The sequence below is a fragment of the Mchenga conophoros genome, linkage group LG20, assembly GCF_057382185.1.
Source record: "Mchenga conophoros isolate Kocher_MC1m ecotype Shallow Benthic linkage group LG20, M_conophoros_male_GT1.1, whole genome shotgun sequence".
NCBI lineage: Eukaryota > Metazoa > Chordata > Actinopteri > Cichliformes > Cichlidae > Mchenga > Mchenga conophoros.
This window is the reverse complement of record NC_140545.1, coordinates 4,393,942-4,421,643: the sequence shown is the minus strand read 5'-3', so window position 1 is coordinate 4,421,643 and position 27,702 is coordinate 4,393,942. Positions and strand designations below refer to the sequence as shown.

The window sequence follows — 27,702 nt, the reverse complement described above, 5'->3', positions numbered from 1 at the left end:
ACACTGCATCTCACGCTATATATGCTGTGACATGTTTCAGTAATTCAAGACTAAATAAATCAGTCATTTACAGTATAAAAGACACGTTTTATTTTCCGCTGTTCTCATAGTTAAACTCACAGTCTCTTAAAATGCAACATTTTCCAACAGTTTGGGCAAATTTAAAATAAGCATTGCCGAGTTTCTTTACTTGCACTGGAACTTTTTGCTCACTTGTCCCCAACACCAACCCGACGCAGCCTCACAAACATCACACAAACACCGAGTTCCAAGTCGAAAGAGTTTTTAAATACAAAAATGTCAACAAATTACATTCTATATAAATCTAATTTTGACATAAAGCAACAAAACGTCAACAAAAAACAAGATTTGGAGCAATGTCATATTGGTCTGAAGCAGCCCGAGTGTCGAGGAGAGGCCATTTTCATGAGATAATCTTCAATACGTGTCTCTATGTCTGAGTACAGGTCCTCAACTTGCTCCCTGAAAGGCGGATGCCACAGCCACAGCATTACGACCCCTGCTACAGTGAGGAGTAAAAGGAAGAACAAGCACAGCTTCCACCAGGATCCACACGGTGTCTAAACAGGAAGAAAAGAAATAATTTAGTCAGGTGGATATTAAATCATCAGCAGGCAATGATAACTCATGTGCATGAGCAGCTGCTCAGCTGGTTACTGCAGGGCAGCTGAAGCAAACTGATAGTGTTGAAAAGCATAGTGGGGCAGAGTGTTAGAATTATGTAGTGGTTTAATTACTGGCTGATAATATAAAGGCAATGAGAGCTTTCGAGTGCTGCAAGGGCATTAAGTCTCCCTTAAATGATCTCACACACACTCTACTCACTGGTCCCCTGCGGCGGTGGCTGAGCTGCCGGAGTTCGTCTCTGCACTGCGACAGCCGGGCCTGGCTGGACTGACACTCCTGCTCCATAGCGTGCAGCTCTGCCTGCAGCTCCTCACACTGCACGCACACAATAAAGAGCGTGAACATGCAGAAATGCTCAAAATGCACTCTAAATGCTGGTGATCCTCAGACAGGCACTTTTCAAAATGTACTTGCATGTGTGTTAGCACTGTGGTTGGAATGCAAACATACTGCACACGATTACCTTGTATATAAGACAAAAACAAATAATAGGGGTAATATTTTTACCTGCGCCTGTTAGTGACTTTGTGAAACACTAGGCTGGGACATTCCTTGTGTGGCAAGCTTGGATTAAAGAGTCAGACTTGTGAATGAGCTACAGTTTACTGTAATGTCCATGTTTTACCTCTCTCTCTTTGAGCTGGAGTTTCTCCTGAGTGTGGCGGAGCTGGTCCTCCAGCTGAGAGTCTCTCCTCACCGTCAGCCGAGGCTCAGGTTCCTGTGACGCCAGACACTCCTGCATCATGAAGTCTTGACTCTCCTCTTCGCCATCTAGGGCACCGAAAATATTATAAACATATTGAATGTGCACTATTTAACAATAATCCTAAAAAACACCAAACGTGATGTCTTGCCTCTGAGTTGCTGGATTTCTTCTCTTAGGGTCTGGTTGTCTTCCTCCAGCAGACAAATGTTGTACTGTAGGTCCTGCTTTTCTTGTCTCAATGAAAGCATCTCATCTCTCAGCTCACGCTCTCTGGCTCTGCACAGCTGATAATTCAAGAAATAAATTCACATTTCTAACATTTATAATTAAACTTTTGACCGCGCACTCATGCACGTTGTCACAACCTAACATACCTCCACTTGGCTGTGCAGCTGTTGCAGCTGTTCATTACTGAGGTGCTGGCTCTCCCTGAGTTTTCCAGAGCTCAGCTTCAGCTCCTCATGAAGGCTTTGCCACTTCAGGGCCTCTGCCTTTGCTGTAATTAGTGCTTCCTGTTGACACAAAATGTAATGTTTTTAAAAAGAAAAATCATCTGCAAATACTCAAATTAGGAAACTTGCTTCCAGGTCACCAGATGCTGAGTCTATCAACTAAAAGGCAAACAAACTGAAACCTCAGTGACATTTGTTTCTTTTTTGTGTGGTAAAACAGAGAAAAAAAAAGATTTTTGACCTGCAGAGTCTCAGCCTTGCTGAGGGCCTCAGTTTTCTCCTGTGTGGCCTTCTGCAGGGCAATCAAGGCCTTCTCTTCATATACCATCCTCTGCTTTTCCATCTGTACCACCAGCTTCTTTACACCATCTTTTGGAAACTTCTGCAGGGACACAACACTGCTGAGTTAGTTGTTAACACCCAGTGAGATCCAGATCAAAACCACAGAGACTCACACTTAAGATGCTACACTATCACCCTGTGACAGAATAATGCCAGAGCAAGGCTAGTTACTGGAAAGAGTAAATGTCTGACTTCTTGGACAGTAAATAAATAATAACAACAGCAACAAATCACCACCAAGATATTGTAAAAATTAGTGTGGTTTTTACAGACTAAATTACACTCACCTGCAGACAAGCTTGCAGCTGCGCCTCCAAAGCCTTGATCTTGTTTCTCAGCAGATCTTCACTGCAGCGAGACTGTGTGGGTTAGAGAGGAAATGAATGACTGTCACGCTCTAACCTGCAGATGGAAAATTAATGGTTCATGTGCCAAAAAGCTGTGACAGCGCGTTGTTTCTCTGAACGCAGGTGCATAAGGGGAACTCGAAGCAACAGTGAGCCTCAAGGGAGATCACAATATCTGCGTGTGATACAACGCACTTTGTTATAAGTGCAAAAAAGACCCCTCATGATAACATACCTCAGTGAGAAACAACAGGTGGAAGACCTAAATAAATGAGACTGAATAAACTGTAGATCAGGTTAGCTGCTAAAACAAAATCTAAAGAGGAAACAAAACTAAAAACAACATCAATATTTTCCTTTCATTCATTGCAACCAGAGTAGCCAAAAGAGATGTAAAGAGGATGCATAGCACCTTTAACAGCTACTGAGTGGCACACCCTTCCTGTATAAGAACGACAGCTTGCACTCGTCCTATGCAGTATAGAATTGCGCGGAAGCAGGAAGCTCCAAACCACAGACTGCACAGGCCTTCCTGACACAGCCGTAATATCAGCCAGTGCACCAGAGCAGAAAGAAAAACAGTGTGGCCTTATAAAGTGCGAAATGTGTGTTATTCGATGCGTGTAAACAGAGGGAGAGCCTTACTGTCCATATTTTGTTGGATGAGTTCACGAGGTTTGTCGTGCTCTCCTGGAGTTCAGCCAGCTTCTTCTTCATCACATCTTCTCTCCACAGAGCCTCCTGCCAGAAACCCAGCAGCAGCAGAAAGAGTTACACTAACGCACAAAGACAGTTTTCATCTGCTTTGGACTGCACAGGTCATCGGGTCCTTATGTAGCATCAGAGCACATTAATAAATGTATTACTTAATATTGAAAGCAGTAGTGATGACAGATCAAATGTGATGAGAGCTTAACCGTTTAAAACCAAGCGTATTATATCCGATTAGTGAGTTTTGTGAGTTTTTGACTTCTACATCATCAACGTGATAATTTTTCTTCCCCCCAAAAATAAAATAAATTGCACTTTACAGTTTTAAGGAATAAATTGCAAAAATAAGCCTAATGTAGCTAATATGATACAACTTTAACCTCTAATTATTATTTCTTATTTCAGAAGGGCCACTAAACACAAAAAATTTGACTTTTCTGGCATCTATTCCTACGTTCAGGCTTTAAAACCTTAAAGGATTCATGAATCACAGGATGATTTTAGGATAAATATTGTTTGCTTACCTGTAGGTAGTCAGCTAATTTCTGAATATCCTATTAGGAGAGAGATAAGAGACAGTAAAAACAGTAGAGCTTTATAATTAAAGAAAAAACTTTTGCATCAGATTATAGAGCATCTATTTCCCCTCAGATTAGCCTAAACTTTATTTCGACTAATCATGTCGTGTGACGCTTACCTGACTCGACCCTAGCCCTCACCTGTGGCCTGTGCTCCCACGCCTTTTAATCTGTCACCTAATTCTAAAACAGCAGGACTGTGAAACTTACTGATTCTTTAACGGTGATGAGTCCGGACCTGCACAGAGGACAGTTTCTCATCAGAGAGAGAAGACATCAGAGATGCTTTTGCAGTAAAATCGCGGTTTAAAGGTTAAACTAGAATTAAATGAGACTCACTCTGTCTGCACGCCGGTCTCTCTCAGTATCTTTTTCTGAAGAATGCTTTCAGTTTGTACAGATGATTTCTGGTAAATCTTCTCTGTTTTGATGAGTGTTTTTGTGGTTGTCTTTTGTGCTGTATGTGGAGAAAAACAAGGCATGATTCAACAGTCCCTGGTCAAGATGTTTTGCGCTTGGCACGATGATTTATTCTTTTTACCGTTTACACTCGTGTCCTTTTTATGAATACTCTTCACCCTGTGCTGCTCTGATTCCTTCACAGATGGCGTGGAGGTAGGTGATTGCTTCTTTGCATGACTTTTGTCCTGCTTCATCACTGTTATCTGTTCTGACCACAGTGAGGCCTGAGGGAATGAGAGGAGAGCGACGGGGAAGGCATTATTCACAGCAGACCTATGAAGACATAAATCTGATCTGGTGATAAATGTGCCAAATTGATGCAATCTTTTACCCATGTGCTGGTGCTTGGATCACTGCTTATGCTGCTGTTTGGTGTCAAAACCATGGGCGGATATCCTTTAGCATTCTCGCTGTTTGTTGAGCTTGAACTGTAATACTTCATTGAAAATATCTGTGAGGGAGAATTTCTTCTCGATGAGCCTTCACGCCACACTGGGCTCACCGATCTCCTCCTCAGAAACTCCAACTGCCTCTTCTCTTTCAGTTCTTTCTTTATCTGCCAGGTGGTACTGTCTCTGGGAGGGCTGCGGCATGAAGTCACATTGTTACGTCCTCGCAGGTACTCACGCTTCTCTGCTCTGATGTCCAATATTCGGTCAAAGTGTTTCTCCGGCGAGAGTTGGAATCCACTGATGGTCAGGGCGTCCATGGCAGCTCCCCTGGCTGTTATGTCGCCTCAAGCCTGCGAGGACAGCGTGGCTTATCAGGAAACTGGTTACAGTCATTCACAAAGATCAAATTCATGGCATGTTATTAGCTGAGTACTATCAAGTGATGTTGCGAGTAGCTAAAAAACAGCTTTCTTTTAAGTTGCAGAAACATTGTGATGGCTAAAGGTTATAAATGAAGAAACTCAAACTGCTACTTACTTTAAAGAAAAGGTCTGAAATGTAGCTTCCTACCAGGGTTGGTGTAAATGAGAATTTTTCAAGTATTTATGATATTTTTATTCTGGAGAGACTTAAACAAAGAAAAGTTATGTGTATGATGAGGTCATGCTGCAAACTGATGTGAGCCGTATACGCATTAAAAGTAAACTGCCAAAAGTGCCTGATGTTTAGAAAGCTGTGTGTGTGGAGCAGAGGCGGTTGCAATAGTAGCTCAGAAATACTAATGCAGAAGCTGAACCTTACAGGAGAAGCCCCTTAATTACAGGGTGAAGCACTTCTCATCGATAGACTAGGCCCTGGCACCTGCAAGATGATAAAGCGAGGACAAACTGCTGCTTATTAAGCAGGAAACCATGGTTGAGCCTTACCTACTGGGCCATCTCATTCAGTGGTGAGAGCGCTTCATGAGGTTGTTGATAAGTCATCCATTTTCTCACTCTTCTGAAATAGTGCCGGGTTTTTTTTCGTGCCTGTGTTTCACATGTAGCTGTTTCTGTTGAGCATAGTTTTTACAGGAAGTGAAGAGAACCACAGCGTCATATGTTCCTCTATCTCACCAGCCACTCACACAAAACTGATGCCATACACGGGTGGGCCTCAAGATTACAGACTACACAACTAATTCCCCCTGTGTGCAGCCTGGGATAAAACACTTGGGAGATTGGTGTGTGTGTGTCCTTTATTAGATGAGTAATTTTATTATTAGCAAATGATGCATGTGGGCTTGAACACTTTCATTAGTTAGTTTTCTTGTGCATGCTTGTGTGTATGTAACAGTTAACTTACATAACAATAACACTAAATAGCAGTTTGGCTTCACATTCTGTGTGGTGCCGTTTTTGTTTAAAGTCAGCAACCTTTCAAGATGAATTGATCCAGAAAACTTGATCTTATCATAAAAAATGACCCCAAATTCTCTGCATTAACTCCTTAATCACTTCTATTAATCCATTTTCAATTTCAGGGCAGTGTGTGCGTGTGTCTTTGCACGCAGTGCCCACTAGAGGGCGTTGACTCCACAAGCGCTTCTGTACTCTCGCGTTGTTTCACGAGGATTTCTCCTGTGTCCGCCATCCTTACGGCTCTTTGCAGAGAAGGGCACAGAGAGGCCGAAACAAGAGTGCCCCGGTGTTGTAGGAACTTGGTACTTCATCCTTCAGACATGCTGTCCAGGCTCGTTTTTGTCTCAGGTATGCATCAGAACAGCTTTTAAAATGACAATAAAGGCCACTTACTGCTGGTGCCAGCAGACTGTCAAGCAGGAGGCAGGAAAGTTTAAAGTGAGCTGAAGGGTAAAGTGAAGGCCGCACATTGAATGAGACATGCTAATGCTAACTGTCAGCATAGCTTCAAGCTCCTCGGAAATGGTAGCAATTTTATTGGCTGCAGATTTATATCAGACGTTATCAAAGGTAATCCTGGATATTTCAGTGTTTCTGTATTTTGTTGTTTTAATTATTTGGTCACAGGCAAGTTAATCGACGCTACGTTAGCTAACGTTAGCTCTGCACGCCTAAATGTCACCTTATTGACAGCTAGCATCGGTCGGCTTTCTGCCCTTTCTGCGATGTTTTATGGAAAAGTTTGTGTTAATTTTGATGACCTCACAAACTGATCGCCCGAAGCCCATCAAATAGCTACCAACACTAAGTGTTATAGTTCTGTGTTGGACTGCTTACACCGTTAATGTTTTCAGAAGTTTGTTGTTAATGGTGTTTATTGAGAAAACAGTAATTAACACTTGTACTTTTTTGTGGGTTTCAGCTAGTGCCCTGAAAAGCAGTGGCCCCATTGGAGCTGGGTATGTTTCATTGTAGTGTTGAATGTGTGTGTTTTAATACCAATATTCAATAACATATCAGAAAGAAATGCTTAGTAATCGTGGTTTTCTCCCTCAGTGTGGTCCATGCATCTCGCTGTCTGCACACATCATCCCAGAATCTTGCTCCGGTGCCCCCTCTGCCAGAGAAGGGAGGGAAGGTCCGCCATGGCTTCATCCCAGAGGAGTTATTCCAGCTGCTGTACCCCAAAACTGGAGTAACAGGTGTAGTCTTTAATCAAAAATGATCATTTAATCTTATTCATATGTTGTCTTAAAGAAAGTGAAAAGTCACAGAAAATTGATTGTGTGGACACAGTATTTTCTCTGAATCAACTGGATTCTTCAACTTCTCTTTTTTGCAAGGACTACTTAAAGACTGGTATGTGATTATGAGCAAACAGCAATTTGCTTCCACTGAAAGCATCCAGATGATTGGTGAACGTGCTTCATTTGACAGAAACAGAACTTTTGAAAACTCCTGTTTTTGTGAATGCATTCACAATAAGTATTTGTTTAAAAAAAAAAACCTGCAGCGTGAATGTTTTTTTTTCTTCATACCTTTACAAAAAGAAATGAATAAGCTAATCAAAAGCAAGTAAGAACAAAAGTGAAAAATAAGTCTAACAATTAAACTTTTTTCATAGATGGTTCTTAAGATTCTGTTTAAATATATCAACAGTCTCCAAAGGTCTTAAGTGCAATGGTAGTTACACATCTCACTTTTACTTTGTATTTCCCCTCCTCTCTCAATAGGACCCTACATGCTGGGTGCTGGCCTCCTCCTGTACATGCTTTCTAAGGAAATCTATGTCATCAACCATGAGACATTCGCTGCAGCCTCCATAGGAGCTGTGATCATCTATGGTGTGAAGAAATTTGGGCCAAGTGTTGGAGCTTTTGCTGACAAACTGAACGAGGTAGGCTGATAACCACTGCTTTTCTTTCTTTCTTTTTTTTGTGGTTTCATATCCCTTTTGTCAAGTTTTATTTATTTATTTTGTTTGGACACAGTGGAGAGAGTACTGTACCAAAGGACTTTTCTCTTGTGCACGACCTTTCCAATGACCCCAATATTTTCTGCTGCTTTTGTCTTCAGGAAAAAGTGGCCAAGGCTCAGGAGGTGAAGGACGTCGCCATGTCCAGCTTGGTTCAAGCCACTGAGGATGAGAAGAAGGAGCAGTGGCGAGTAGAAGGAAGGGCGATGCTCTTTGATGCCAAGAGGGTAAGCATCACCATCCTTTCATTTCTGTTTTTATATTCCAGTATCTTAACTTAAGTATTCCAGTTAACATCATTTTGACAGCTGCCACCTTCAGCTCCAAGAGCAGAAGAATTATAACCTTGTGTGGGTCTGTAGTGTAGTGGTTAACACATTAGCCCTAAGCAGTCACCACAGCTGGTAGCTCTGTATGTTTGATTTAGCAGATATTTTTACACCTGATGCCGTTTCTGATACAATTCGAAGTGAAATCTCTCCTACTGGGATCAAACCAGGGAGATTCTGCTTCTTAGGCAAATCCATAAACAAGTACACCGTGCAGCAACTTTTCCATTAGTACCTACTCACGCCGGCTTGGCTCAGTGCGTTTTTTAGGGTTTTTCCATTAGGTCATAGTACCTGATACCGGGACCATTAGTCCTTAGTACCTACAAAAATCAAAACTGTCATCTTTGAAACTCTGCAAGGGAAATGGCTACAAAAACCAATGCCGGGTTCCCCGACTCTGACGAAAAGCCACTGACCAAGCAGCAGGTATCACATCACTTTGACGTACACCTTTGTTGTGGCGTTCGTGTTGCGTACAAATGATGTCACGGGACGTTTAGCCGTGTTGCAATAACAACACGGTGCATATAGGTGGTACTAGACAAGTACTAATGGGTAAAGAGGCTTTAATCTGCCAGTGTCTACAACAGAGACTACGCCTAGTGATAAAATAAATGATTACATCAATATTTATTTATTTTTTGATCCTTGGTGAACTTGATGATCGTGGCTTGACACATGACTAATGGTCATTTGTAACATTACTCTCGTCTTATTATACAGTGCTCCATTTTCTTTTCAATGTCAGTTTAAAAATTTTTTTCCATCAGTTTCTCTGATAATTTCTCTGATTGAAGTAGGCAGTGCTCAGATGGATTTATTGTGGCTGAAGTAAACACCCGTTTGTGAGCGCATGTTGATCCTGAAGCTGAAAACCTGGGTTAACAAAGAGTTGATACCAATTATCTGCGACTGGGTTTTAGGTTTTATCAAGCAAGCTAACACAATGACGGCCCGGCTGTGTTGAACTTGCTTTGTAGTGTACCCCACAGTACTCTGTGGGAACCAAACGGTCTGTGGCGAGACTTATTTTTTTGTTAATGTGAGTTGCTCATCACTCTGGGTGGCTATACCAGTGTTGATAATAACTGGGTACTTTCAAAATGACATTTTTCAGTTTAATGATACCACTGTTTGAAATATGCTGAATAATATGTAGGTTAGACCCGTTCTCTCATGCAATTTTAGTGTAATTAATTTGGCAACAAAAGGAAAAATAATTTGAGGCCATTCCTGGCTTATTATTCCATCCATCCATTTTCTGCCGCTTATTCAGTTTTGGGATGTGGGGGCAGCAGTCTGACAGAGATGCCCAGACTTCCTCTTCTAGCTCATCTGGTAGGATGGTGAGATGTGTCCAAACTCTTTGAGAGACATCTCTCCGATGTGTCTTGGGTCTTTCCTGGAGCCTCCTCCCTGCCGGACATGCTTGAAACACCTCACTTAGGAAGGTCCAGCAGGCGTTCTAGTCACATGCCTGAATCTAAGTTGGTTCCTTATGATGTAGTGGAGTAGCATTTCTGTTCCCTCCTGAGTGACTGAGCTCATCACCCTATCTCTGAGAGAATCCAGCCACCCTTCAGAGGACGCTCATTCTTTCAGTCACTGTCCAAATCTATTAGCCACGGGTGGGTGTAGGAACATGGACTGACCGGTAAATCAACAGTAACCGTTAGTCCTGGGCCTAGCCTAATATTTATCTAATTTTAAACAATTTTTCAGCATATTTATTTATTTATTTATTTGTTTGCCTCCTCCAGGAGTAGTCTGTGAAAAGAAAATGTGTAACTTGTTGAATCCAACCACATGATGGTGCTCATTCTCACACAAATGGAGAATTTCCACTCAAAATAAACTCAGTATACAAATGTTGCCAGATTTCGGACTGACAGTACCATTTTAACATATATAGCTAAACTATCTTGTATAGATGTCACAATAGAATGAATTTAATTCTTTAGTCTGTATATAAATGCATTACAAATGTCACAGCCCTAATTTGTTTGGGACACAGCACTACATGATTGAAGTCTATGTCTGAACATGTCCTGACTGAAAACACATTTTTTTACTTCAGTTATATCTTTTGTTAAAAGTTTTTTTTTTAAATTATTTTGAAAAAGTATCCCTAGAGCTGGAATTTCACATTAAAGCTGTTACAGTTAAACATTCCTATCTTCTGTTTTCCTCTCAGAACAACGTGGCCATGCTGTTGGAGACCAACTACAGGGAGAGGCTACATATGGTGACCAATGAGGTGAAGAGGCGCTTGGACTATCAGATTGCGCTGCAGGACCTCAACCGTAGGCTGGAGCAAGAGCACATGATTAACTGGGTGGAGAAGAGCGTCATCAGCAGCATCACACCCCAGCAGGTCAGTCTTTATTTTTCTTATTTCTTTTCTAGCTTAGGGTGCTGACATCCAATAAATAAAAGTTATTAAAGAAAACCTTTTTATTTATTTTTCATGAAATGTCAAAAAAACCAAACAACAGAAATCTTTAAGGATTTAAAAATAAAAGTCTCATATTTGGGCCGTGATGGTTTAGTTTGTCAGATATTTCATGTTTACTGATTTGCTTGTGTTTGTTTTATATCGTCAAAGCTCGTGTTGGCAGAAAAAGTCTTGGTGGAAGATTTAAAAAATGTCAATGTTTTTTCTCTAATTTGTTATATGCATATGTATTTTTACTGTCTAATCAATTCACTTCTAGACCAACTCCTTGTATGTTTCAGAGTTTTAATATCTTTTTTTGTTTTGTTTTGTTAGGAGAAGGAGAGCATTGCCAAATGCATCACAGACCTGAAGGTGTTGGCCAAGGCCACTCAGGCCAAAGCTACAGCCTAAACTGTCATCGCTCTACAGAAGCCTCCTCTAGTCCCGGACTCATCGCCCGAAGACGAGACGTCACCTTTCTTTGCAGAATAAACTATTCTTTCTTTATAGATTGTCTCTGTCAGCGTTATGGGTGTGTACAGTATTTACACGTCAGCAGATGATAAAATAAATGGTTCTCTTATCATCTTCAGCTGGTTGTGTCTTTCTTATTCAGAGTTTGCTCTATTTTGTGAGTGACATCAAAGTTTTATATCCATGGATAGTGGCACAAGAATAGGAACACTTGAGACCTTTGATCCCCCTGTAGGAAGAGGAGGAAATGCTGCTATGAATAATTTCAAAACCTTTGGCCTCATAATGTGCCACTACCTTTTTTCCATGCTTCAAATACTTATCCTCAAGTGACAAATTGGGCCGGCCCTTGCGATCTGTCACTCCCATCACGTAGTTGCACTTTGATCCTGCTGCTTTCACGAGGAAGTTAAGGAAATTTTTCTCGAAGCTGTTTGTGAGGAACACACCCGCTATGAGACCTGTTGGTGCCAAATTCGTTTGAAAGAAGGGAACGATGACACCGGAGCAGAGCTGAGGCTACAAGGTAAAACGGCATGCAGCAGTTATGTGAAGGTCAAGTGACAGGTTATATAGGAAGTGGTTTAAAAAGGAAAAAGCTGCTGAGAACATCACTGTGTCCTGCTCTGAAATGTGACGTTGCTTTTACAGAAAGTGTGTACTTGTTGCCATGAAAGCTCATCACCTTCAGTCATAGCTTAAATATACATAACCAAATAAACTAGTCTTAACCACTCGATGTGTTTAGAAAATGTGTATGTAGCCGCAATAACAACCTGTCACTTATACCAATATCTAACACAAACACCGAGGCTGGTTTGTGTATTCATGAGTCTTCAAGATAAATTATTATTGAGACTGTTTGCTAATTTAGTCCTTGGACTTAAAGCAGTTCTTGTAATTGATTTACTTTATATTAACCTCTACTTGCTTGATTAGTAACTCTGCGTATATTTATATTTAATCTGTGTTTAATTTTTAATGGAAAAAAAAGCACTACCCATGATAACATGGTTATAAATAACAAGAAAACAGGCCTCGGTGGTGTCACTTGTATGGAAAAGCCTTGTTGTAGTTTTCTATGCTGAAGCAATAAAAGCACACTGAACTGAGGAAGTGTTTCTTTGCTTATCAAATCAATTTGAACTCTAAGTGCTAAGAAGAAATCTTTTGCTCCAAGCTGTGAGAATCTGAAAACTTTCCAACGTAAACAAATCATTTTGTGTTTCTTACAGGTTCAAGTGGTTTCTGTGTGATTCCTCCCAGTCTAAAGTTTAAAGCCGGGGTAGACTGAAGATGTTTGGGAACAGTGCCCCCTTCTCCTATTTCCCAAAGTTGGTTGATTTAATTTTCCTTTTCAAGTTCACTAGTTATGTTTAATATGCTATAAGACGCTGATTTGCGGTGTTTCTGATACATACCCGTTCACACCCTTACATAATAAAACAGCACAGTGCCATAGTAACCCTGAAGCTTACTTGAGCTGTGGACTGCGGATAGCTTATCTTCATATCGCTGAGCTTTGACTGAGATGATTTTATGGAGGTGGAAGGAAACTGAATGTTAAGGAATCATTTCTTCTTCTTCAGGGGCTTCACATCGGAGGACCTCCCTCCGAGGCGGGCTTTCCAACAAGATGAAATTAGGGAGAGTCCGCTGAGGAGAAGTGACTCAACCAGACCCAGTGGAAGATCTATTTACAGTATGTCCAGGCATTACAACACCTCATATCTAGGTATACATATTTTATGATGATATTGCACAAAATCGAATGTTCTTTACATCAGTACAGAGAAAGGAGTACTCGGAGACACTGAGCAAAAATCCTGACAGCATCAATGTCAGAGTGGAGGTAAATGAGTATAAACTCTACATCATCATGGACACATACACATTACTAACAGCACAACATTTAGCTCTCATCATCACTGACCCTCCTAATTGAACCCACAGCATCTTTTCACCTGTGAGATTGATGGCCAGGAGGTGAAGACCGTGGACGACTGCGTGGCTAAGCTCAAGAACCTGGATGCCAAAGGTCGTCTGTGGCATCAGGATATGATCATGGAGGTTCAGGGACCATATCTTCTGCTCAATGACATTGAGACCAAAGTAGGTTCATCACTTCTAGAAGAACAATGAAATGTCTGGAACGGACATTATAGTATGATTGTTGGACAGAGTTTTGAGTCAGCACACCACCACAGTGGATTTGAAACCCTCAAAATGTGACTGAAGTGAGGATTTTCAGTTTTAATTCAGGGGGTTTAAAAAAATTGCACTGATATTATTGACATATATATATATATATATATATGGACAGGTGATTCCCTAACGTGTAGAACTCATGGACATCATCAAACGCTGTGTTTCACCTTCAGCTGCTGATTGTTTGTGGGTCTCTGCCTTCAGTTTTGTCTTTAGTGACTGAAAAGCTGGTCGGTTGAAGTAAAGAATATTATTTATTTTCCTCTCTTGGTTTGCTTTGGGTCCATTTGCACTGTGAAGTGCTGTCCAATTAACAGTTTTGCAGCATTTGGCTGAATCTGAGCAGAAAGCACTTCACAGTCCATCCTGATACTTCCATCAGCAGTCACATCATCAATAAACACTAGTCTATTGGTGAGGGATCCACTGGCATCCATACATGTTCACGCCATAGCATTGCCTCCATTGTGTTTAACAGATGTGTTATGTTTCGATCACGAGCTATTTCTCTGTTTTTCTCTGTTCCATCATTCCAAAGATTTTTCAGAGCTGTGCAAGCTCTCTAAGATGTTTTCTGGCAACATTTAATCTGACCTTCCCGTTCTTAAATATAACCAGTGGTTTTGTATGCCTAACTTGTGGGGATAGGTTAATCGGATAATCCAAATTGCCACTAGGTGTGAATGTGCGAGTGAATGTGAGTGCGAATGGTTGTCTGTCCCTGTGTGTTGGCCCTGCGACAGACTGGCGACCTGTCCAGGGTGTACCCCGCCTCTCGCCCTATGACAGCTGGGATAGGCTCCAGCGCCCCCCGCGACCCTGAAAAGGATAAGCGGAAGCGAACGGATGCTAAAATAATTAAGACATCAATTAACCGATGCTAAACCAGATTGTTGTGGCCACTACTAAAGTTGTTGCTGTCTCTGATTATTGGTTTACTTTGTTTTGTGATCTTAATGATGGCTTCCCACATTTACATTGACTCATAATTAAAATGACAGTGAAAAGCTATAAAACACAAATTCATCCCTTTGAATTAACTTGAGATATTAAGTCTGCTTCATTTGTCATTAACTAACATGGGAGCAGGCCTCACCTGTTAGCTGTCCAATTAACTTTGGGCCTCTGCACATGGGGCACTGTGTGTCTGTAATTCCTAAATATTTTATGCAGCACTTTTATTAAACCTCTCGAATTAAAGCGGAAAGTCTGCACTTCAATCACGACTTTATTGATTTAAAATCTGCTGTGGTGATTGATATACAGCAGCAATAATGCAAACTTGTCTGTGCAGGAAGTGAAATGGTATAGTAATGTTACTTCATTGTCTCAGTTTGTTAGTAAAATTATGTAAGTTTGGGATTTGAGGCCACTATTTAATGTTATTGTTCCACTTCATCCCAAAGGGTCCTGATGGGTTTGAGATTAAGGTCACTTTCTTCAACAAAACTAAATATAATTCTGTGCTGTAGCAGTAACATTTCCCACACCAAAGAGTATATAAAAGTGCAACCAGGTGAAGCAAAACCGTTACACAACCATAACTGTTTAAAGCGCTAAGCTGTGTGTGAGAAAAATTCTCTAATTATGAAATGGAAACATCTGAAAAACATGTAAAATATGTATGAGCAAAATAAAATGCCAGACCATTTTTAAAATTCCCCTTTTCCCTCTTTTTAAAGACTTTCAGTGTTGGCTATTAACGTTCGATCAATCTGATTTTGACAGACAGAACTGGACTTGGTACCTTTGAGCTGTATCGTGCAAATCAAAGCTGTGCTGGACAGCTGCGACTTCAACTCTCTGCTGGCGATAACTGTGCAGGAACGCAGCAAACGCAACCGCCGGTGCTTCATGTTCCAGTGTGAGGAGACTGGGGTGAGTTAACTTTGACCTCCTCAAAGTCGCCAGAGATCTGATGATAATTGTAATGTCGATTTTTCTTCCCGTTTGCTCTATCAGGCCGATCTGATCAAGAGCGACCTAGATAAGGCAGTCCAAAGAGGAGGTGGTAATCTGGACCAACACAGAGAGCCTCCGGATGTCAGGTAGGGTGTTAAAAAAAACGAAAAACCTAAAACATGGGTAAGATTTAATTACAGGGAAGCAGGAAGGACAAATGTGGAAAGTACAGTACATTCATTAATCATTTCTTTCCAGGAATGAATTTGAACCCATGACACAACATAGGCTGGGAAGTTTCCGTCAGACTGCGCCCCCCTTTATGCAGGAAGAGTGGAGAGCTCCAACCCCAGACTTCATGGCCCCATCGTGGCGAGAGCCGGGTACAGTAGAAACATAAAGAAATTATCATTATTATCCAAGAGAAATTCAATTTATTTAATGAATTCACTGCGACTGAAATTCACTTTTTACATTTCTTCTCTGCAAATAAGAAATAAACTCAGTATTTTTAGTATTCCGAGTTTAAGTCACACCAGCTTCTGTTGAAATTTTTTTTGTTGCAATGCAGATCATATGCCTTCCTCACGTCCCTATAGTCCACAAGTAGAACCAATGAACCATTTAGACCCGTATGACATGCAGAGCAACCCAGAGATGGACCGTGATAAGACAGAGTCACAGAGGAACACGGTTAGTGCTGTGAAAACTTCTGTATTTTCTATGAATTATTGAATCTTCCTGTGGAATTATCTGTCTTATCTTGAGAGTTTCATATGATGCTTTCTTTTAGGACATTTTGAACCATGTTCTAAATGATCTGGAGATCTTCGTGGGCAAAGTTACAGCTGCAGTAAACACACCTGGACAGCAGGGGGACATGGGCAAGAAGAAGAAGACAAAGAAGAAGAAAAGCAAGAAAAATGGTAATAGCCTTCATCAGTCTATGTTTTTCACAAACAAGTAACCTATGAAGGATAACCTACAGATACAGGCAGTTTAATAAGTGCTTAATGTGACTGCTTATCAGAGCCCTCGGGACCACCCCTCAATCTGCCTTCTTTGGATGAATATGCCTTCTTTCTTCAGAAAGTCAAATATGGATTCAATCTGCTGGTAAGTCCTTCAGTTCAGTCTCTGCACATTACAAACTAACGTGAGGAGTTTTACAACAAACTTGTCTAAATGCTTACAGTTGTGACTAAAAGCACTGGTGTGTGACTGAAAGAGTCGTTATCATATTACAGGCCCAACTGGACGGCATACTGGTCAATCCTTCTGCTCCTGAGTTTGTCCACGTGCTCTTCTCAATTTTAAACATGGTAAGCTCACTACTGCTACGACTGCTGCTATATTATGCACAGTGATGGGAATAACGGCGTGTGTCAGAACAATGAGGCGACTTCTGTCTCCAGGTAGAAACAGGAGTGATACACCTGCTGCTGTCAGACCTGCAGGTATCAGGTTGTGATGTTCTCCTTTATAGTGGACAGAAATTACTTTTTTGGAGTGGCACAAAGAATTTGTGTGGCATCTTATTGAATGCAGAACAGCTGATGGTTCTGTAAATAGTTTGAAATGGTTATTTTAAAAAAAGGTAAATGGCTGCAAATAACTTTGTTGTTTGCAAAACCTGTGCATAGGATTTTAAAATTGACAATTGCATTTAAAGTTATGAAAGTTTGAAATATGATTCAATAGACATGTTTGTGGTTGTTACAGTAAAAAAATCACTTTTTCTACTCAGATTTTATGTTTTCTGACTGAGTTTAGATCAATTGTGTTAATAAAGTCTGTCAAAATAAAAACATGACTGTAAATTCAGACACGTGAGTTTGCGCTGAAAAGAATGATACCAAACAAGGCAAAGTAAATAGTTTTTAAAGGTGAAATGTGGAGGGAAAATCAAAAGTAGTAAAAAATGGCCAATTATACCCTGGACCCCAGAGGGTTAAACTTTTTTTTTAAAGTAACGCAATAGTTACTTTTCAAGTAATTAATTACTTTTAGAAGCTTGTAACTCAGTTACTAACTCAGTTACTTTTTTGAAGAAGTAACTAGTAACTATAATTAATTACTTTTTCAAAGTAACTTGCCCAACACTGATAAGTCATAGTGCTTGTTTGGTTATAACTAGATTCTTTCTTTTTTCCAACAGACAGTTCATCAGTATCCGTTTGACCTGCCTCCCAATGTGATCTCCCCCTTGCTGACAGACCCCGCTATAGGCCTGCTAAAGCAAAATGTCACCCCGGAGGAGAACCAGCTGTGGATGTTTCTGGGAGAGTGTTGGAACATCTCCAGGTGAGGCAGCTTTAACAGTCCTCTAACACTTTTACTAGTCTTTTTATCAAGCTTTGAACGTTCTCATATATAGCCCTTTAACTTTAACTACATTTATACCTTCCTTGGCACGCCCTAACTTGTTGTGGGCCGTGTCTGTTTGCATGTGCTGTATTCAAATTGATTCCTGTGTGCAAAAAGTGTTTAATTTGGAATAATCAATGTAAAACATAGAAATACTAAGAAAGAACCATTCCTTGTTTTCTGAATGACTCATGGATTCATTTTTAGTCAGAAGAGCTTTACGGTTGCTAAGTTGTGAAAATAAACTCAGACTCTGTGTTTATGCTCATCTGGAAGGACACCTGCAGCTGAGAATCATGTTCAAAGTTCAACAACCTCTTTAACATTTACAGCGAAAGACTTGAGGGATTGTTGTGCAACTTGTTTACCAGTTTTTTAACCACAGGCTTGACTTTTATTACAAATGAGAAATGGTTCACAAATATTTAAAGATTACTACTAGTCTGACTACACTTAGCCAAATGCCTCACACACAACCCAAAGGTTCTCTATTATTTATTTATTTACTGCTGATTTATGCACTATGAATAAATGAGTAATAAATAATATAAATAATTTTATATTATGTAAACAAGGAGAACACAGTATAAAAAAAGAACCTTGCATTCATGAAGCTGTATTTTAAAACATGGATTTGAGCTTTACAGTTGTTGATGGAGCTAAAAGCGACCATACTTGGCCAAGAAAGTATTGCACTTTTTTTTTTTAAGTTATCAAATTCATTTGTCAGCTAATTGTAATGAAAATTATTTAAAAGGCACCAACAGCACAAACATGTTTGAGAGGCCCGGTTCAGTTGAAACTGGCTGACAAATGACAGAGTTGTCTAGCAGATTTATTTAAAATTTTAAACAGATGGTTAATAAAAATAAAATAAATAAGCCCTGTATCAAAAAGTAGCTTGTGCAACTTTTTTTTTTTTTTTTTACCAGGTTGTATAAGTGTTATTTTCATGGATGAAGTTGTGCATTTTATAATTCCTGCCCTCTGTTTCACTTGCAGGTCTCGATGGCCGGACGATAACGTCCCAGATTACATCCCAGAGTTCTATGATGGCTGGCAGCCCCCTCCGCCCCCTCCTCTACCATCCCCGTCGCCTTTTCAGAACGGTCCAATGAGCAGAAGCAACAGCCAACGCTTCCCAGGCCGACCGACGCTGCGGCAGCCAGACGAGGTACGAACTTATTATGACCCCCTGGTTCATCCTTAACAAAGAAGCTCATCAAACAGTGTAGCATACCTGGGTGTGAACTCAAAGTATTGCAGCAGTCATGCCCTTTAAAACTTTTTGTTTCCGTGCTGATGCTTAATTGTTATGCTGTAGCTCCATCTGCTTTAGGAATTGGTTTGGTAATGTGTTTATAGCCTGGTAGATTAGCAGATTGCTTTGAACTGTTGTTTTGCTTACCTGAGTTTGTCTCCTAAACCAACTGCACAATCTCCACTAAGTGGTTGTATGAATTGTAGTCACTGCTGCCATCTGGCACTCAGCACCTTTAAATCTAAATTTTCATGGCAACAGAAAAACAATATCGCCAATGAGGCCATCATCAAGAGGTTTTTCAGTTAATCCTGGTGTATTTTATGACTTTTACAGTTTATGGGCAACAATCCATGGGGTCCATCACCTCCACCAGCACCGTAAGTGTTGTTACACAGCAGTAAATATGGCTTAATGATCACATTTCTTCAGTATACCCAACACTTTTTCCTCCAATTTTATGCACTGCCAATACGAAGTGTATTTCGTCTGCTGCTCTTTCAGCTCCAATGAACCACCCCAGAGCATGCGTGTCATTTACAACTTCATGGCCAGAAACAACCAAGAGCTGAGTGTTATGAAGGGTGAGGTGGTTGAGGTGAGATCACAAATATTATTCAACAACTGCAAATACAAGATTTATTCTTACCTTTTCCAACACAGTATAAGAATTGTCTCTAGCTTTAAATAAAAGCAGGATCTGTAGTGTTTATCTGATGTAGACTGTTTTACATCATTGAAATTTAAGAAAACAGAGTAAAAAGCAAACCTTCATTTACCGGGAACTGGATGAGGATTTTGTTTTAGGGATATACCATCACTCTGAGGGGATCTGGATTATCAGGTATCATTATCAATGTAATGCAACAGTAATTTGGGGCATTGCAAACTTAAATAAAACTTAAATTTAAAATGTGTTGTAGATAACTTTTTCCAGCTCCAAAAGAAGAAAAAGGGGAACTGCAGATCTTTTCAATTCCTTCCAGCCTTTCAGCCACTGTCACATATTTTCCAACCAGTATTGTAACTATTGTGAACCTTATAGAGGAAATTAAAATGCAAAACTAGAATCTGAAATAACTCTAGCAAACACTGCAGCTGCAGCACAGAATGACTGACAGATAAGATTAATATTTCTTTAAACTTGGAGTTTCATTGCCAAAATCCAAAGTATTTGAGATATTTGGATTTGGATCTTTCACAGGTGATCCAGAAAGCAAAGCAGTGGTGGCTTGTTCGTAACGCGCGTAACCAGGAAGGACATATTCCTCTGAATGTTTTGGAGTCGTTAGGGAACCCCGAACCCGTGGACGACCTACCGGTGAGCTGAGCCGCAAGCAACCTGGGAACCCATCAACAATTATCTGTTTCCAGCAGGACGACTTATCATAACTGTTCTGCTTTTCTTTTCTTACGAATTGGGATGAATGTTAAATGTGGAAGAAGTTTAATGTCATGTGGTTTCAAGATTTTGGCAAATGCTTTTACTCTTTGAATCTCCACACTGTTTACTTGCTTGCAGTCAAACAGCTGCTCAAATAGACAGACAGATACTTTATTGATTCCACAAGGGAAACTGATTTGTTACAGCAGCATAATAAAGAGTAGAAATGTTACAGTCTACAATAAACAACACAGTTAAAAATAAAAGTGCGACAGGCGGCTGGTAAGGGCCTTACACTATGAGATAGTGCAGGAATTAATAAATTTACTACAGTGATAAACAACAAAAAAAGTCAAATTAAGTCAGTTAAAAAGGTCTGAGGGAGAAGGAGCTCTGCTGCCTCTTGAGTGTGGAGTGGAGTGGGTGTGATGAGTTGTCCATGATGGAGAGCAGTTTGTTCAGTGACCTCTGACGCTAACGGACTCAAACGCCTCCACATTCTGACCAATGATGCTTCTGGCCTTCTGGATTAGTTTGTTGATCCTGCTGGCATCTCTGGCACTGATGCTGCCCCACCCACCAGATAACGGCAAAACAGATGGCACTCGAAAGGATCTCCAACATGTTGCTGCAAACATTAAATGATCTGAGCTTCCCTAGAAATCAAGCAATGTGGTTTTCCATCATTGTTTAAACACTACCCGCCAATCAGAAACCAGAAAGCCTCATGTCAAAAATACTTTGTGCCTTGCGTTCAGATTGGGCATATTCAGAAGCGTGTACATAAATAAATATGTTTGCTCATAAACAGCCTTCACATTTGATATTTCAGTCTTCCTTCCAGCGAGATCCTCGCGGCCCTGTCACCCTGGACAGGTCCTCCTCACCTGCAGAGGTGCAAGCCTGGCTTGAGTACAAAGGCTTCTCCAAAATGTGAGTGGCATTCTCCACGGAGTAACAGACAAGTTCATGTTTGCAATCTATATAACACTTGCATTTAATGTCATTTTATTTCTTCTCTTGTACAGCACTGTCAGGAGCCTCGGGGTGCTGAGTGGACAACAGCTTCTGGGAATGAATAAACAAGAAATAAGGACTGTGTGTCCAGAGGAGGGGGGCAAAGTCTTCTTCCAGCTGCAGGCTGTTAAGTCAGCCATTGCAGTAAGTAAATTTGTTATAATACGCACACACTCACAGTTAAATGTTAGCATGTAAATAATAATTTATCCTGTTTCCTGCAGCTGGCCAGTGAACCGTCAGGCATGTACAACGGCCGCTACTAACGACCTGCGTCACTGCGCCGGCCCTTCAGATGTTTCTCATGTGTGCAATTAAGGGTGTTGAATTTAAACTGTCTGAATTGATTTCGCTGCTTTTCCATAAATTAAATTGTAACAAATGTTGATTTGCTGTTTGAAGTGGCAAACTCGAAGATTTTAATTTTCAATGAACATGCGCAGTGCTCGCCATCAAAGGTAAAAGTCCATTGATGGAGTGGTGGGAACAGTACTCAGACGCAAAGGTGGATGTCAGAGACAGGGGGGGGGGTTATCTGATAACTGTTATCTAAACCGGTGACATCATTCTGCATCTGTGTGGTTACTGTTTGCCTAGCAACAAGTCCAAAGTGGACTGGAAAAAATGCTTGTGGACACAAATGAAGAACGGAGGTTTGGAGTTGTCTTTTCAGGAAACTGGACAATGCTATGGAGAATTTAGCCCATGATGAGCCTGCTGATTAAAACAATGCAACATTAATATATTTGCAGGATTAAAAACATTGTTTTTGGTGGTTATCTTCCTTAATAGAACGCTGTATTAAATTACTATTATTTTAATTAAGCATTTTCTACTGCTGCAGCTTGGCATGAAAAGAATTTAACTGGTAAAACAGTCAGTCAACAATTTTCTGCTACTATTCACCCAAAAAACAAACCAAAAAAAGCCAAGAAGTAACTTTCATCCACATCAAACTGTTAAATGAGCTGCACAGCTCTTCAGTGAGGATACTATTTGCTTTCACTGCACCCTGCTGTTCACAGACTCGTACTGTGCAGCATAAAGTCAGATCACAGCTACTTACAAAATGATGGACCAATTTATTCAGTTATTTCCTGACCAGTAAGCACAGCTGCTGCCTGAGGTATACGAGTTTGCCACTTTCAAAGGAAGCGTCTATATATATATATATAAAACGTATCAATGACAGCAATTAATTGTCAGTTACTCAAATACTAGTTTATACCGTAATCTTGCTTTTTTGTGCTTCCAGTAATTTCGACTTTGTATAGTTTTTCCTGATGAAATAAAACGAGTACGTATGTAAACAATGGCTTCATCCAGCATTTGCCTCATTGACTGTGTCGTGTGTGATCAACAAAAACATGAGAAACAATCGTGTGTTTTGTTGTGAAAAAACTGAATCGCCAAAACAGAAAAGTCAGAACAACAGTTTCTTTAATCTGTTTAAAAAAAAATGTCCTCGTGATCAGTGCAAATTATTATTTTTTCCCCCACAAACCTAAAACCATAACTGAGTTTAATGGCTTGAACATATTTTTGGCAGTGTAATGTGATTAAAGCAGGGTACAAGCAAAGTTAACATTGATGTTATTTCAGCAGTTGCATTAATTAACATTTTTCAGGACTTTCTCGGCCTTGTTACTTTCCCCACTGGGCCATCCTGTTGTTTATCGGACACTTCATGAATCTTGGTGACTTCATGTAGGCAGCAATCCTCTCCAGAGCCTACAATGATATAGGAAGACATCTGGTTAAAAAACAAAGCAAAAGCTACCTAGCGGTGAGTTTCAGTAATGTCATTGACATGGGGGCTCCGGGAAAGAAGCCAAAGTGACTGAATAACTTTGTAGTATATATTTGAGAAAATACAAAGTGTAAGTTGCACTGATGGTATCTGATGAACACTGAAGTCTTCTCACCTCAAAACGTTTCATTAGATCATTGAGGTTCTTGAAGTTCTCCAGGCATTTAGGCTCGAGGGCCCTGTGTTCATCCAACAGCTCGTACATAACGAAGTCCACAAAAGTGATCTGTTGAAGGCAGCAGAATTTATAGTATAATCAAACAATAATTCATGAGCAGCATTAAACTTAAAGAAAGCCGGTCCTCTCTGCGAAATTTTATAGCCTATCAAAGTTCAACATTTTGTTTTCCATTCACAAACTTACTGTCTGGTTCGCTTTCATCGCTCTAATCATCTCTAAACAGCCCAGGTGTAATCAAGAACCGGTATTTATGGAAGTTTGTTTCTGCCACTTAAAAAAACATTTTTGCCATTTACAAATACAAACTCTGGGTTATTAACTCAAACTTTTGGACTATTGAAATAATAACCTGACTTTTGATAGATGGCATTTTCCCCCAGTGGTTTTAACAAGCTTCCATAGTAGTCTTGGCTCAGGCAATAAAATGTGTTAATGGCTAATTGCAGAGTCAGCAGTTTGATTTTTGCAATGCAAACATCCCCCCTGACTCCTGTCCCACAGAAACAGGTGACAGTTTAGACTTGCATCCACAATGATGAGCACTTCAGAGTGGAAAAAACAGCCTACACAGAAATTCCTTTTCTTTTCTTTTCTTTTCTTTTCTTTTCTTTTCTTTTCTTTTCTTTTCTTTTCTTTTCTTTTCTTTTCTTTTCTTTTCTTTTCTTTTCAAATTCCGCCCCCTAGTGTGGGCACTGAATACAAAGCAAATACAAAGACTCTCCTTTCTTGTTTATGGAGTAGCATACCTTCTCACCAACAAACCACTTTCTTCCTCCGAGGAAATCCGAGAACTGCTTCAGTGTACACTGCAGATTCTTCAGGTAGTCTGGCTTCTGATCCTGATGTCAGAGAAATGAAATTGGCTTTAGTAGAAATTAGCAGTTATTAAAATGAATATTTTTTCTTTCTTCTTTAAAATTTAACACGCACAATGTTTAAGTAGGTCAGCTTAATAAAGGCAAGCCTGAGGTCCATAGCCTGATTCTCCAGGACGTCCACTCGGATCTTTTCATCCTCAGTCTCTCCACCTGTTATCAAACGACACCTTAGAGGTCCGAGTTACTTAAAAGCATTGGCAGTATTAGTTTGTCAATTAATATAATGTAAAAATCTACAAAGAAATCGCCTCTTTTGAACAAAGTATTGATTTGTTATAAATTTTTAAAACTTACACATGTTGTGCTTACGAGCAATGTATCTCATGATAGCATTGCTTTGCGGTATTTTCCTGTTTCCATCGACCAAGTAGGGTAGCTATGGTGAGATGTGAATTGCAGCATTAGTGTTAGCCGATGGTTTAAATTTGCAAACTTTCCAAATAATTTTATATTTACAGGTTAAACTCTCTTACGTTGGGAAAGTCCATTCCAAGTTTGAATTTGACGTCAGTCCATTGGCTCTTGTCGTAGTCGGGAGCTGCGTAAGAAAACGTGACGTGAGTAAACCCGATGCTCAGCCCGAATTATGACAGATTTGTATCACTGGGTTAAAATGCTTAGTTACCTTCCCCACAGACGTATTGCTTTTCCTCATACTTGTCTCCGGTGTACTCCAGCAGGAGGCGGATGTGCTGGCCAAGCTGCAAATGTCCAATAATCAGGTGAGACACACATATCTGTGTTTTTTAGGCTAGTATACTGCCAGAGTATTTGAAAGTGTGCAATTGGATAGCAACTGGAATCCTGCAGTACTGACTTAAATAATCGTAGTCTCACATGGAACGCAGGAAAAAGATTATTTGCGCATTTACGCACGTGGCACAGTAGCAGTAACTTCAATAACTCACAGATTTGCGTTGTTCTGCACATCCATTTTTAGACAAATTTCTTATTTATAAGGTAGAATAAGGCACCTGGGCTGTATTGGTCCAGAGATCACACATACTGAACCACAGTCAACCTACTCTAGCTTCTAACGGAGGTTTCATCAATTTTCCTTCAGACGTTTGCCATGCCAAACACGCGTGTAAGACCTACACTGTTTTATGTGTAGATACGTCATTGGTTCTCTTCGTTTTGGAGGACATAACTTGTGCTGCTCTTGGCAGAATGCAGTTTTCCTTATTAAAAATGAATTTTGTGATGAGAAATTAGGAGGTTGGTCACCTGCAAAACTTTTGATCCACATCAATCCATTTTTGCAAATTTCATCTGATTACATCAAAGTGTTCATAGAGTCAACTCTAACATGAAATAATATGAAAGAAAACCGCCTTGCAACCATCTTAAAGGGTTGGTTACTTTAATGCGTAAAAATAAAAGGCAACAAAATAACCTCATTATATCTTTTGGACCTGTTAAAAAGGTCAAAATTAGGAACAGTTGTTTTATTGACAGTACCTTTATTGACCTCAGCTGCTGAAGATAATCTAGATTTTTTTATTAGCTCTGTTTGATATAATAACTAAACAGCAGTGCTACAACAATCAGTCAGCCTCCTTTGACCCTGTACGCTTAGGGTGACTTTATTACACTGTAAATACAAACTCAACATTTCCTGGATTTGTTTCAAAGTAGGAGCTCTTTAATTCAACAATGAAAGTAGAACTTACCCCGCGAGTATCCCAGTAACCCAGTATCATTGTCATTTTGAATCCCTTTTCCAAATGTAGCTGAGGGAGACCTGGGCAGCTGCGGTGGTGCAAAGTGTGGTTGGTGAGCTGCTGTCTGCAGCCTATAAAAGGGGACAACAGGTGGGCCGTGCTTCTCTTATCTTTTGGTTCATGGATACAATAAATCTGCTGCATGATGCTGGACTGTGAAGACATTCATGCGTGTGTGTGTGTGTGTGTGTGTGTGTGTGTGTGTGTGTGTGTGTGTGTGTGTGTTGCTCTCAATGTCTTCCTTTCATGTAAATGTCTCATCTACACATCTGCATTCTTTATGATAATGTAATATATGATAACGAATATCCTCCACTAAGAATCTGCCCTGCATGAGACTCGTCAGTGATTGACACAGACTATGTATGAATCTGTCTTTGTTATCAAAGAGATAGCTGAGTCACGGTGAGTCTGCAAATCGGGATTCACAGACATCTAAAGAACAAGACGAAGACCGATATGAAGTTCATTTTTGCCAAGTCACAGTTCAGTTACCAGATTTACACTACTGTCTTTATCAGAGGACAGACTTTGCACAAGCTAGTCTACGTGCAATCTTGATGTAATTTCTCGTGCCAGATAAAACCTTCGATAAAACAAAGGGTCGTTTTGTTAAACGTGAAACGTAACTTAAATATAAATCCTGTCTTCATTGTGTCCAGTACACGCTGACAGGTCAGGTCATCTTTTCTAATCATTCTTATTAAAAATGAAAGTCAAACATAAGAAAAGGCACTTAGAAGTCCCAGTAATGTGTATTTTTAACAAACACAACCAGGATTACCGAACCTTTTACAAACAGCACGTACATGTCTCTGGGTGGACACACAATGCTTTGAACAATCAGTCATACTGATGACACCAAGACCCAAACTGAAAGGAGGAGTTTGTAGAGTTGGCTCACTTTCAGTTCCCTAAAAAACAAACAAACAAACAAACAAACAAACAAACAAACAAACAAAAAAATTGGTTTAACTTGTGCAAGGACTGAACACGGAGGGAGAGGATCAGCATACGTCACTGACTGTACTATTACTCAGAGATACGTTACTCAAAATTTGATGCGTTTCTTAGTTCTTTAATTTTGAAGAGATTGAGGTTTATAATTGGTTTGAGCTTTCTGCAGAATGTGACCCACATTAGGGGTGGAGATGAGCTGGACATGAAAACAAAGCAGTCTTTGTTTCACATCTTTTTACTCGCTCTGTCATATTTCCACAGAGCTCCAATGATTATCAGCTACTAGCACAAGTGGTTACTCCCTGTGTTCTTAATCAATAATGCCCTCAATGCTTGTTACTTTAGAAACCACTTCTAAATGCATTTGCTTTGAGAGTAAGAATATTTGAAGAATACTGAAGATGGAGAATTTTCGGGGCCTCCTCCAGGTCCCACAACTATTCAACCACGATCTCCATTTTGACCATGGACATTATTAAATGGCCGTTATATCGCATTTTAAACCAGTTTGGCTGCTTTCCACCTCATCCATCTTTTTTGCAGCACCAAAAATATATTACGTTAAAAAGTTCAGGACTGGCTGTGTTAGCATTTTAAATTTGTCTGTTTGCTGTAAATTTATTTGCTACATGTAAACAAAAATGTTAATGGAGCAGGTTAAACTTGCTTTATCAAAACCTTTTAATGAACTTGAAGAGACTCACTATAGACAGATAATATAAACAGAAAAGCCATTAAAATAATATTTGAATAT

General features: G+C 40.0%; 4 protein-coding genes across 5 annotated transcripts; 2 read left to right on the top strand and 2 right to left on the bottom strand.

The window, feature by feature from the left end:
• Positions 1 to 66: 66 nt before the first annotated feature.
• traf3ip3 (TRAF3 interacting protein 3) lies at positions 67 to 5,715 on the bottom strand. The gene is made up of 14 exons (XM_085258675.1): positions 5,565 to 5,715; positions 4,578 to 4,988; positions 4,326 to 4,470; positions 4,124 to 4,241; positions 3,995 to 4,022; positions 3,731 to 3,760; positions 3,141 to 3,236; positions 2,436 to 2,507; positions 2,048 to 2,188; positions 1,729 to 1,866; positions 1,503 to 1,638; positions 1,274 to 1,419; positions 847 to 963; positions 67 to 581 (listed from the first exon to the last, which is right to left on the bottom strand). Exons 2-14 carry the CDS (start codon positions 4,953 to 4,955, stop codon positions 381 to 383), a joined length of 1,746 nt encoding a protein of 581 aa, XP_085114801.1. The 5' UTR covers positions 4,956 to 4,988; positions 5,565 to 5,715; the 3' UTR covers positions 67 to 380.
• A 516-nt stretch (positions 5,716 to 6,231) lies between these two features.
• Positions 6,232 to 11,374, top strand: atp5pb (ATP synthase peripheral stalk-membrane subunit b). Its single transcript, XM_085258677.1, has 7 exons — positions 6,232 to 6,386; positions 6,961 to 6,997; positions 7,095 to 7,240; positions 7,772 to 7,935; positions 8,115 to 8,240; positions 10,540 to 10,719; positions 11,116 to 11,374. The coding sequence occupies exons 1-7, from the start codon at positions 6,359 to 6,361 to the stop codon at positions 11,191 to 11,193; spliced, it is 759 nt and encodes a 252-aa protein (XP_085114803.1). The 5' UTR covers positions 6,232 to 6,358; the 3' UTR covers positions 11,194 to 11,374.
• Positions 11,375 to 11,518: 144 nt separating this feature from the next.
• On the top strand, positions 11,519 to 22,700 carry eps8l3b (EPS8 signaling adaptor L3b). Of its 2 annotated transcripts, none has more exons than XM_085258674.1 (20): positions 11,519 to 11,782; positions 12,492 to 12,590; positions 12,846 to 12,958; positions 13,044 to 13,108; positions 13,210 to 13,368; positions 15,193 to 15,342; positions 15,427 to 15,512; positions 15,625 to 15,749; positions 15,938 to 16,059; positions 16,160 to 16,292; positions 16,397 to 16,482; positions 16,614 to 16,688; positions 17,525 to 17,670; positions 18,736 to 18,907; positions 19,331 to 19,374; positions 19,499 to 19,592; positions 20,199 to 20,315; positions 21,223 to 21,311; positions 21,407 to 21,539; positions 21,620 to 22,700. In XM_085258674.1, exons 2-20 carry the CDS (start codon positions 12,553 to 12,555, stop codon positions 21,659 to 21,661), a joined length of 1,989 nt encoding a protein of 662 aa, XP_085114800.1. In that variant the 5' UTR covers positions 11,519 to 11,782; positions 12,492 to 12,552; the 3' UTR covers positions 21,662 to 22,700. The 2 variants fall into 2 exon arrangements, with proteins under 2 accessions (XP_085114800.1, XP_085114799.1); XM_085258673.1 differs by having other exon boundaries at positions 11,520 to 11,782; positions 21,211 to 21,311.
• Positions 22,701 to 22,818: 118 nt separating this feature from the next.
• LOC146550150 (glutathione S-transferase Mu 3-like) lies at positions 22,819 to 26,062 on the bottom strand. The gene is made up of 8 exons (XM_085258876.1): positions 25,938 to 26,062; positions 24,890 to 24,965; positions 24,738 to 24,802; positions 24,559 to 24,640; positions 24,317 to 24,414; positions 24,133 to 24,225; positions 23,321 to 23,431; positions 22,819 to 23,126 (listed from the first exon to the last, which is right to left on the bottom strand). The coding sequence occupies exons 1-8, from the start codon at positions 25,971 to 25,973 to the stop codon at positions 23,040 to 23,042; spliced, it is 648 nt and encodes a 215-aa protein (XP_085115002.1). The 5' UTR covers positions 25,974 to 26,062; the 3' UTR covers positions 22,819 to 23,039.
• Positions 26,063 to 27,702: the final 1,640 nt, after the last annotated feature.

Coding starts and splice junctions, on each gene's coding strand:
- traf3ip3 (XM_085258675.1), bottom strand. CDS start 4,955: ATGGACGCCCTGACCATCAGTGGATTCCAACTCTCGCCGGAGAAACAC. Junction 4,242..4,325: donor AAAGGACACGAGTGTAAACG/GTAAAAAGAATA, acceptor CTCCACATACAG/CACAAAAGACAACCACAAAA. Junction 1,420..1,502: donor AGAAATCCAGCAACTCAGAG/GCAAGACATCAC, acceptor TCGGTGCCCTAG/ATGGCGAAGAGGAGAGTCAA.
- atp5pb (XM_085258677.1), top strand. CDS start 6,359: ATGCTGTCCAGGCTCGTTTTTGTCTCAG. Junction 6,998..7,094: donor AGTGGCCCCATTGGAGCTGG/GTATGTTTCATT, acceptor TTTCTCCCTCAG/TGTGGTCCATGCATCTCGCT. Junction 7,241..7,771: donor CCCCAAAACTGGAGTAACAG/GTGTAGTCTTTA, acceptor CTCTCTCAATAG/GACCCTACATGCTGGGTGCT.
- eps8l3b (XM_085258673.1), top strand. CDS start 12,553: ATGTTTGGGAACAGTGCCCCCTTCTCCTATTTCCCAAA. Junction 13,109..13,209: donor GCATCAATGTCAGAGTGGAG/GTAAATGAGTAT, acceptor TTGAACCCACAG/CATCTTTTCACCTGTGAGAT. Junction 17,671..18,735: donor GAGTGTTGGAACATCTCCAG/GTGAGGCAGCTT, acceptor TTTCACTTGCAG/GTCTCGATGGCCGGACGATA.
- LOC146550150 (XM_085258876.1), bottom strand. CDS start 25,973: ATGACAATGATACTGGGTTACTGGGATACTCGCGGG. Junction 24,966..25,937: donor GTTACTGGGATACTCGCGGG/GTAAGTTCTACT, acceptor GGACATTTGCAG/CTTGGCCAGCACATCCGCCT. Junction 23,432..24,132: donor AGTGGTTTGTTGGTGAGAAG/GTATGCTACTCC, acceptor TGCCTTCAACAG/ATCACTTTTGTGGACTTCGT.